This window comes from Petromyzon marinus, unplaced genomic scaffold, assembly GCF_048934315.1.
Source record: "Petromyzon marinus isolate PM22_M1 ecotype Great Lakes invasive population unplaced genomic scaffold, UKy_Petmar_22M1.pri1.0 PM_Scaffold_38, whole genome shotgun sequence".
In the NCBI taxonomy this organism is placed as follows: Eukaryota; Metazoa; Chordata; class Hyperoartia; order Petromyzontiformes; family Petromyzontidae; genus Petromyzon; species Petromyzon marinus.
Window position 1 is genome coordinate 72501 of NW_027423368.1, and position 10644 is coordinate 83144.

Here is a 10644-nt window from a genome sequence, read left to right on the forward strand (position 1 = left end):
AACACAGCACACCAACACAGTACACCAACACAGCACACCAACACTGCCCCAACACAGCACACCAACACAGCACACCAACACAACCCCAACCTAGCACACCAACACAGCACACCAACACAGCACCAACACAGCACACCAACACAGCCCCAACACAGCCCCAACACAGCCCCAACACAGCACACCAACACAGCACACCAAGACAACCCCAACCCAGCACACCAACACAGCACACCAACACAGTACACCAACACAGCACACCAATACAGCACACCAACACAGTACACCGACACAGTACACCAACACAGTACACCAACACAGCACACCAACACAGCACACCAACACAGCACACCAACACAGTACACCAACACAGCACACCAATACAGCACACCAACACAGTACACCGACACAGTACACCAACACAGCACACCAACACAGCACACCAACACAGCACACCAACACAGCACACCAACACAGTACACCAACACAGCACACCAATACAGCACACCAACACAGTACACCAACACAGTACACCAACACAGCACACGAACACAGTACACCAACACAGCACACCAACACAGCACACCAACACAGCACACCAACACAGCACACCAATACAGCACACCAACACAGTACACCAACACAGTACACCAACACAGCACACCAACACAGCACACCAACACAGCACACCAACACAGCCCCAACCCAGCCCCAACCCAGCCCCAACCCAGCCCCAACACAGCCCCAACCCAGCCCCAACTCAACCCAACAAAGCCCCAACTCAGCCCAAACACAGCCTACCAACCCAGCACACCAACACAACCCCAACACAGCCCCAACACAGCCCCAACTCAGCCCCAACACAGCCCCAACTCAGCCCCAACTCGGCCACAACTCAGCCCCAACACAGCCCCAACACAGCCGCAACCTGAGTGTTTCACAGTGGCTGAGTGTTTCACAGTGGCTGAGTGTTTCACGGTGGCTGAGTGTTTCACAGTGGATGAGTGTTTCACAGTGGATGAGTGTTTCACGGTGGCTGAGTGTTTCACAGTGGCTGAGTGTTTCACAGTGGCTGAGTGTTTCACAGTGGCTGAGTGTTTCACGGTGGCTGAGTGTTTCACAGTGGCTGAGTGTTTCACAGTGGCTGAGTGTTTCACGATAGCCGTGAGTGTTTCACAGTGGCTGAGTGTTTCACTGTGGCTGAGTGTTTCACAGTGGCTGAGTGTTTCACAGTGGCTGAGTGTTTCACGGTGGCCGTGAGTGTTTCACGGTGGCTGAGTGTTTCACGGTGGCTGAGTGTTTCACAGTGGCTGAGTGTTTCACGGTGGCTGAGTGTTTCACAGTGGCTGAGTGTTTCACGGTGGCCGTGAGTGTTTCACGGTGGCTGAGTGTTTCACGGTGGCTGAGTGTTTCACGGTGGCTGAGTGTTTCACGGTGGCTGAGTGTTTCACGGTGGCTGAGTGTTTCACAGTGGCTGAGTGTTTCACGGTGGCTGAGTGTTTCACTGTGGCTGAGTGTTTCACAGTGGCTGAGTGTTTCACAGTGGCTGAGTGTTTCACAGTGGCTGAGTGTTTCACAGTGGCTGAGTGTTTCACGATGGCCGTGAGTGTTTCACAGTGGATGAGTGTTTCACAGTGGCTGAGTGTTTCACGGTGGCTGAGTGTTTCACGGTGGCTGAGTGTTTCACAGTGGCTGAGTGTTTCACAGTGGCCGAGTGTTTCACGATGGCCGTGAGTGTTTCACAGTGGCTGAGTGTTTCACAGTGGCTGAGTGTTTCACTGTGGCTGAGTGTTTCACGGTGGCTGAGTGTTTCACGGTGGCTGAGTGTTTCACAGTGCCTAAGTGTTTCACTGTGGCTGAGTGTTTCACGGTGGCTGAGTGTTTCACAGTGGCTGAGTGTTTCACAGTGGCTGAGTGTTTCACAGTGGCCGTGAGTGTTTCACGGTGGCTGAGTGTTTCACAGTGGCTGAGTGTTTCACGGTGGCTGAGTGTTTCACAGTGGCTGAGTGTTTCACAGTGGCTGAGTGTTTCACAGTGGCTGAGTGTTTCACGGTGGATGAGTGTTTCACGGTGGCTGAGTGTTTCACAGTGGCTGAGTGTTTCACAGTGGCTGAGTGTTTCACTGTGGCTGAGTGTTTCACGGTGGCCGTGAGTGTTTCACAGTGGCTGAGTGTTTCACAGTGGCCGAGTGTTTCACTGTGGCTAAGTGTTTCACAGTGGCTGAGTGTTTCACAGTGGATGAGTGTTTCACAGTGGCTGAGTGTTTCACAGTGGCTGAGTGTTTCACTGTTGCTGAGTGTTTCACGGTGGATGAGTGTTTCACAGTGGATGAGTGTTTCACGGTGGCTGAGTGTTTCACTGTGGCTGAGTGTTTCACGGTGGCTGAGTGTTTCACTGTGGCTGAGTGTTTCACTGTGGCTGAGTGTTTCACGGTGGCTGAGTGTTTCACAGTGGCTGAGTGTTTCACTGTGGCTGAGTGTTTCACAGTGGATGAGTGTTTCACTGTGGCTGAGTGTTTCACAGTGGCTGAGTGTTTCACAGTGATTGAGTGTTTCACTGTGGCTGAGTGTTTCACGGTGGCTGAGTGTTTCACTGTGGCTGAGTGTTTCACAGTGGCTGAGTGTTTCACGGTGGCTGAGTGTTTCACTGTGGCTGAGTGTTTCACAGTGGCTGAGTGTTTCACGGTGGCTGAGTGTTTCACAGTGGCTGAGTGTTTCACTGTGGCTGAGTGTTTCACAGTGATTGAGTGTTTCACAGTGGCTGAGTGTTTCACAGTGGATGAGTGTTTCACAGTGGCTGAGTGTTTCACGGTGGCTGAGTGTTTCACAGTGGCTGAGTGTTTCACAGTGGCTGAGTGTTTCACAGTGGATGAGTGTTTCACAGTGGCTGAGTGTTTTACTGTGGCTGAGTGTTTCACTGTGGCTGAGTGTTTCACAGTGGCTGAGTGTTTCACAGTGGCTGAGTGTTTCACAGTGGCTGAGTGTTTCACAGTGGCTGAGTGTTTCACAGTGGATGAGTGTTTCACAGTGGCTGAGTGTTTTACGGTGGCTGAGTGTTTCACGATGGCCGTGAGTGTTTCACCGTGGCTGAGTGTTTCACAGTGGATGAGTGTTTCACGGTGGCTGAGTGTTTCACTGTGGCTGAGTGTTTCACAGTGGCTGAGTGTTTCACAGTGGCTGAGTGTTTCACGGTGGCTGAGTGTTTCACAGTGGCTGAGTGTTTCACCGTGGCTGAGTGTTTCACTGTGGCTGAGTGTTTCACAGTGGCTGAGTGTTTCACAGTGGATGAGTGTTTCACAGTGGCTGAGTGTTTCACAGTGGCTGAGTGTTTCACAGTGGCTGAGTGTTTCACAGTGGATGAGTGTTTCACAGTGGCTGAGTGTTTCACGGTGGCTGAGTGTTTCACGGTAGCTGAGTGTTTCACTGTGGCTGAGTGTTTCACCGTGGCTGAGTGTTTCACTGTGGCTGAGTGTTTCACAGTGGCTGAGTGTTTCACAGTGGCTGAGTGTTTCACGGTGGCTGAGTGTTTCACGGTAGCTGAGTGTTTCACTGTGGCTGAGTGTTTCACGATGGCCGTGAGTGTTTCACAGTGGCTGAGTGTTTCACAGTGGCTGAGTGTTTCACAGTGGCTGAGTGTTTCACAGTGCCTGAGTGTTTCACAGTGGCTGAGTGTTTCACCGTGGCTGAGTGTTTCACAGTGCCTGAGTGTTTCACTGTGGCTGAGTGTTTCACAGTGGCTGAGTGTTTCACGGTGGCTGAGTGTTTCACAGTGGCTGAGTGTTTCACAGTGGCTGAGTGTTTCACAGTGGCCGAGTGTTTCACAGTGGCTGAGTGTTTCACAGTGGCTGAGTGTTTCACGATGGCCGTGAGTGTTTCACTGTGGATGAGTGTTTCACAGTGGCTGAGTGTTTCACGATGGCCGTGAGTGTTTCACAGTGGCTGAGTGTTTCACGATGGCCGTGAGTGTTTCACAGTGGCTGAGTGTTTCACAGTGGCTGAGTGTTTCACAGTGGCTGAGTGTTTCACAGTGGCTGAGTGTTTCACGATGGCCGTGAGTGTTTCACAGTGGCTGAGTGTTTCACGATGGCCGTGAGTGTTTCACAGTGGCTGAGTGTTTCACAGTGGCTGAGTGTTTCACAGTGGCTGAGTGTTTTACGGTGGCTGAGTGTTTCACAGTGGCTGAGTGTTTCACAGTGGCTGAGTGTTTCACAGTGGCTGAGTGTTTCACGGTGGCTGAGTGTTTCACAGTGGCTGAGTGTTTCACAGTGGCTGAGTGTTTCACAGTGCCTGAGTGTTTCACAGTGGCTGAGTGTTTCACCGTGGCTGAGTGTTTCACAGTGCCTGAGTGTTTCACTGTGGCTGAGTGTTTCACAGTGGCTGAGTGTTTCACGGTGGCTGAGTGTTTCACAGTGGCTGAGTGTTTCACAGTGGCTGAGTGTTTCACAGTGGCCGAGTGTTTCACAGTGGATGAGTGTTTCACAGTGGCTGAGTGTTTCACAGTGGCTGAGTGTTTCACAGTGGCTGAGTGTTTCACGATGGCCGTGAGTGTTTCACAGTGGCTGAGTGTTTCACAGTGGATGAGTGTTTCACGGTGGCTGAGTGTTTCACAGTGGCTGAGTGTTTCACCGTGGCTGAGTGTTTCACTGTGGCTGAGTGTTTCACAGTGGCTGAGTGTTTTACTGTGGCTGAGTGTTTCACTGTGGCTGAGTGTTTCACAGTGGCTGAGTGTTTCACAGTGGCTGAGTGTTTCACAGTGGCCGAGTGTTTCACGATGGCCGTGAGTGTTTCACGGTGGCTGAGTGTTTCACTGTGGCTGAGTGTTTCACAGTGGCTGAGTGTTTCACAGTGGCTGAGTGTTTCACAGTGGCTGAGTGTTTCACAGTGGCTGAGTGTTTCACAGTGGCTGAGTGTTTCACAGTGGCTGAGTGTTTCACAGTGGATGAGTGTTTCACTGTGGCTGAGTGTTTCACGATGGCCGTGAGTGTTTCACGGTGGCTGAGTGTTTCACGGTGGCTGAGTGTTTCACAGTGGCTGAGTGTTTCACAGTGGCTGAGTGTTTCACAGTGGATGAGTGTTTCACAGTGGCTGAGTGTTTCACAGTGGATGAGTGTTTCACTGTGGCTGAGTGTTTCACGATGGCCGTGAGTGTTTCACGGTGGCTGAGTGTTTCACGGTGGCTGAGTGTTTCACAGTGGCTGAGTGTTTCACAGTGGCTGAGTGTTTCACAGTGGATGAGTGTTTCACGGTGGCTGAGTGTTTCACAGTGGCTGAGTGTTTCACAGTGGCTGAGTGTTTCACAGTGGCTGAGTGTTTCACAGTGGCTGAGTGTTTCACAGTGGATGAGTGTTTCACGATGGCCGTGAGTGTTTCACAGTGGCTGAGTGTTTCACGGTGGCTGAGTGTTTCACTGTGGCTGAGTGTTTCACAGTGGCTGAGTGTTTCACTGTGGCTGAGTGTTTCACAGTGGCTGAGTGTTTCACAGTGGATGAGTGTTTCACTGTGGCTGAGTGTTTCACAGTGATTGAGTGTTTCACTGTGGCTGAGTGTTTCACTGTGGCTGAGTGTTTCACTGTGGCTGAGTGTTTCACAGTGGCTGAGTGTTTCACAGTGGCTGAGTGTTTCACGGTGGCCGTGAGTGTTTCACGGTGGCTGAGTGTTTCACGATGGCCGTGAGTGTAGTAGTGAGTGTAGTAGTGAGTGTAGTGGTGAGTGTAGTGGTGAGTGTAGTAGTGAGTGTAGTGGTGAGTGTAGTAGTGAGTGTAGTAGTAGTGAGTGTAGTAGTGAGTGTAGTGGTGAGTGTAGTGGTGAGCGTGCTGGTGAGTGTAGTGGTGAGTGTAGTGGTGAGTGTAGTGGTGAGCGTGCTGGTGAGCGTGCTGGTGAGTGTAGTAGTGAGTGTAGTAGTGATGATGGTGAGTGTAGTAGTGGTGCTGGTAAGAGCGTGCTGGTGAGCGTGCTGGTAAGAGTGTATTGGTGAGTGTAGTAGTGGTGCTGGTGAGTGTAGTGGTGAGTGTAGTGGTGAGCGCAGTGGTGAGCGTGCTGGTGAGCGTAGTGGTGAGCGTGCTGGTGAGAGCGTGCTGGTGAGTGTAGTTGTGAGCGTAGTGGTGAGCGTAGTGGTGAGCGTGCTGGTAAGAGTGTAGTGGTGAGTGTAGTAGTGGTGCTGGTGAGTGTAGTGGTGAGTGTAGTGGTGAGCGCAGTGGTGAGCGTAGTGGTGAGTGTAGTAGTGGTGCTGGTAAGAGCGTGCTGGTGAGCGTAGTGGTGAGCGTAGTGGTGAGCGAGCTGGTAAGAGTGTAGTGGTGAGTGTAGTAGTGGTGCTGGTGAGTGTAGTGGTGAGTGTAGTGGTGAGTGTAGTGGTGAGTGTAGTAGTGGTGCTGGTGAGTGTAGTGGTGAGTGTAGTGGTGAGCGTAGTGGTGAGTGTAGTGGTGAGCGTGATGGTGAGCGTGCTGGTGAATGTAGTTGTGAGTGTAGTAGTGATGATGGTGAGTGTAGTGGTGAGTGTAGTGGTGAGCGTAGTGGTGAGCGTGCTGGTGAGCGTAGTGGTGAGCGAGCTGGTGAGCGAGCTGGTGAGTGTAGTAGTGAGTGTCGTAGTGGTTCTGGTGAGAGTGTGCTGGTGAGTGTAGTGGTGAGTGTAGTGGTGAGCGTGCTGGTGAGCGTAGTGGTGAGTGTAGTGGTGAGCGTGCTGGTGAGCGAGCTGGTGAGCGAGCTGGTGAGTGTAGTAGTGAGTGTCGTAGTGGTTCTGGTGAGAGTGTGCTGGTGAGTGTAGTGGTGAGCGTGCTGGTGAGCGTAGTGGTGAGCGTAGTGGTGTGCGAGCTGGTGAGCGTAGTGGTGAGCGTGTAGTGGTGAGTGTAGTAGTGGTGCTGGTGAGTGTAGTGGTGAGCGTGCTGGTGAGCGTGCTGGTGAGCGTAGTGGTGAGTGTAGTGGTGAGTGTAGTGGTGAGCGTGTTGGTGAGCGTGCTGGTGAGCGTAGTGGTGAGCGTAGTGGTGAGCGTAGTAGTGAGCGTAGTGGTGAGCGTAGTGGTGAGCGTAGTGGTTCTGGTGAGAGTGTGCTGGTGAGCGTAGTGGTGAGCGAGCTGGTAAGAGTGTAGTGGTGAGTGTAGTAGTGGTGCTGGTGAGCGTAGTGGTGAGTGTAGTGGTGAGTGAGCTGGTGAGCGTAGTGGTGAGCGTAGTGGTGAGCGAGCTGGTCCCACGCCCACCTGCTGGGACGGGGTCCGCCTGGCCGATCCCTTCCGTGCCGATCCGCCGCTCCACCGCCGCAGGGAGTCGGCGAGGCCGCGGCTTCGACTCCTCGCCCGGCTCCCGGCATCTCCGGCACGAGCCGGCGAGCCAGGCATGGGCACGGCTCACCGAGCCACGGGGAGCTGAGGCTCGCTGGGCACCTGGCTCGCGGAGTCACGCGGATCGAGGGGGTCCCGCGAATCGCGGGTGGCCAAAGAGTGTGGGTCGCCGAGTCACCCACTCAGCCAGCGTCTCACTCACCAACCCTGGGTCGCTGAGTCACCCACTCAGCCAGCGTCTCACTCACCAACCCTGGGTCGCTGAGTCACCCAGTGTCTCACTCACCAACCCTGGGTCGCTGAGTCACCCACTCAGCCAGCGTCTCACTCACCCCCCTGGGTCGCTGAGTCACCCAGTGTCTCACTCACCCCCCTGGGTCACTGAGTCACCCAGTGTCTCACTCACCCCCCTGGCTCAGTGAGTCACCCACTCAGCCAGTGTCTCACTCACCCCCCGGCTCACTGAGTCACCCACTCACCCAGTGTCTCACTCACCCCCCAGGGTCAGTGAGTCACCCACTCAGCCAGCGTCTCACTCACCCCACTGAGTCGCTGAGTCACCCAGTGTCTCACTCACCCCCCTGGGTCACTGAGTCACCCACTCACCCAGCGTCTCACTCACCCCACTGGGTCGCTGAGTCACCCACTCAGCCAGCGTCTCACTCACCCCCCTGGCTCACTGAGTCACCCAGCGTCTCACTCACCCCCCCTGGCTCACTGAGTCACCCAGTCAGCCAGCGTCTCACTCACCCCCCTGGGTCGCTGAGTCACCCACTCAGCCAGCGTCTCACTCACCCCCCGGCTCACTGAGTCACCCACTCAGCCAGTCTCTCACTCACCCCCCGGCTCACTGAGTCACCCACTCACCCAGTGTCTCACTCACCCCCTGGCTCACTGAGTCACCCACTCAGCCAGCATCTCACTCACCCCCTGGCTCACTGAGTCACCCACTCAGTCAGCGTCTCACTCACCCCCTGGCTCACTGAGTCACCCACTCAGCCAGCGTCTCACTCACCCCCTGGCTCACTGAGTCACCCACTCACCCAGTCTCTCACTCACCCCCCTGGCTCACTGAGTCACCCACTCACCCAGTCTCTCACTCACCCCCCGGCTCACTGAGTCACCCACTCACCCAGCCTCTCACCCACCCCTTGGCTCAGTGAGTCACCCACTCACCCATTGTCTCACTCACCCCCTGGCTCACTGAGTCACCCACTCACCCAGCCTCTCACCCACCCCTTGGCTCACTGAGTCACCCACTCACCCAGCGTCTCACTCACCCCCTGGCTCACTGAGTCACCCACTCACCCAGTGTCTCACTCACCCCCTGGCTCACTGAGTCACCCACTCACCCAGTCTCTCACTCACCCCCTGGCTCACTGAGTCACCCACTCACCCAGTCTCTCACTCACCCCCTGGCTCACTGAGTCACCCACTCACCCCGCCTCTCACTCACCCCCTGGCTCAGTGAGTCACCCACTCACCCAGTGTCTCACTCACCCCCTGGCTCACTGAGTCACCCACTCACCCAGCCTCTCACTCACCCCCTGGCTCACTGAGTCACCCACTCACCCAGTCTCTCACTCACCCCCTGGCTCACTGAGTCACCCACTCACCCAGTGTCTCACTCACCCCCTTGGCTCAGTGAGTCACCCACTCAGCCAGCGTCTCACTCACCCCCCTGGCTCAGTGAGTCACCCACTCAGCCAGCGTCTCACTCACCCCCTGGCTCACTGAGTCACCCAGCGTCTCACTCACCCCCTGGCTCAGTGAGTCACCCACTCAGCCAGCGTCTCACTCACCCCCTGGCTGACTGAGTCACCCACTCAGCCAGCGTCTCACTCACCCCCTGGCTGACTGAGTCACCCACTCACCCAGTGTCTCACTCACCCCCCTGGGTCACTGAGTCACCCACTCAGCCAGCGTCTCACTCACCCCCCTGGCTCACTGAGTCACCCAGCCTCTCACTCACCCCCCGGCTCACTGAGTCACCCACTCAGCCAGCGTCTCAATCACCCCCTGGCTCACTGAGTCACCCAGCGTCTCACTCACCCCCCTGGCTCAGTGAGTCACCCACTCAGCCAGCCTCTCACTCACCCCCTGGCTCAGTGAGTCACCCACTCACCCAGTGTCTCACTCACCCCCTGGCTCACTGAATCACCCACTGACCCAGTCTCTCACTCACCCCTGGCTCACTGAGTCACCCACTCACCCAGTGTCTCACTCACCCCCTGGCTCACTGAGTCACCCACTCAGCCAGCGTCTCACTCACCCCCTGGCTCAGTGAGTCACCCACTCAGCCAGCGTCTCACTCACCCCCCTGGCTCAGTGAGTCATCCACTCAGCCAGCGTCTCACTCACCCCCTGGCTCACTGAGTCACCCAGCCTCTCACTCACCCCCCGGCTCACTGAGTCACTCACTCAGCCAGCGTCTCAATCCACCCCCTGGCTCAGTGAGTCACCCAGCGTCTCACTCACCCCCTGGCTCACTGAGTGACCCACTCACCCAGTGTCTCACTCACCCCCTGGCTCAGTGAGTCACCCAGCCTCTCACTCAACCCCCTGCTCAATGAGTCACTCACTCAGCCAGCGTCTCAATCACCCCCTGGCTCAGTGAGTCCACCCACTCACCCAGTGGCTCACTCACCCCCTGGCTCACTGAATCACCCACTCACCCAGTCTCTCACTCACCCCTGGGCATCACTGAGTCACCCACTCACCCAGTGTCTCACTCACCCCTGGCTCACTGAGTCAACCCACTCACCCAGTCTCTCACTCACCCCCCGGCTCACTGAGTCACCACTCAGCCAGCGTCTCACTCACCCCCTGGCTCACTGAGTCACCCACTCAGCCAGCGTCTCACTCACCCCCCTGGCTCAGTGAGTCACCCACTCACCCAGTGTCTCACTCACCCCTGGCTCAGTGAGTCACCCACTCAGCCAGTGTCTCACTCACCCCCTGGCTCACTGAGTCACCCACTCAGCCAGCGTCTCACTCACCCCCTGGCTCAGTGAGTCACCCACTCAACCAGCGTCTCACTCACCCCCTGGCTCAGTGAGTCCCCACTCACTCACCAGTGTGCTCACTCACCCCCGGATCACTGAGTCACCCACTCACCAGTGTCTCACTCACCCCTAGCTCCACTGAGTCACCCACTCAGCCAGCTTCTCACCACCCTGGCTCACTGAGTCACCCCACTCAGCCAGCGTCTCACTCACCCCACCTGGGCTCACTGAGTCACCCACTCAGCCAGCGTCTCACTCACCTGGCTCACTGAGTCACCCACTCACCCAGGGGTCTCTCACTCACCCCCCCTGGCTCACTGAGTCACCCACTCACCCAGTCTCTTCCACTCACCCCCCGGCTCACATGAGTCAC

The 10644-nt window shown here is 55.9% G+C and overlaps 1 protein-coding gene across 2 annotated transcripts in view; it reads right to left on the reverse strand.

The window, feature by feature from the left end:
* LOC142905314 (uncharacterized) overlaps positions 1-7506 on the reverse strand; it is a 79150-nt gene extending 71644 nt beyond the window's left edge. The window contains exon 1 of one of the 2 annotated variants that reach the window (XM_076064301.1): positions 7186-7506. In XM_076064301.1, coding sequence (XP_075920416.1) covers positions 7186-7323 — 138 coding nt within the window. In that variant the 5' untranslated portion in view covers positions 7324-7506. The remainder of the gene's footprint in view (positions 1-7185) is intronic. The other variant, XM_076064300.1, reaches the window with a different exon arrangement.
* Between the last annotated feature and the right edge of the window lie 3138 nt (positions 7507-10644).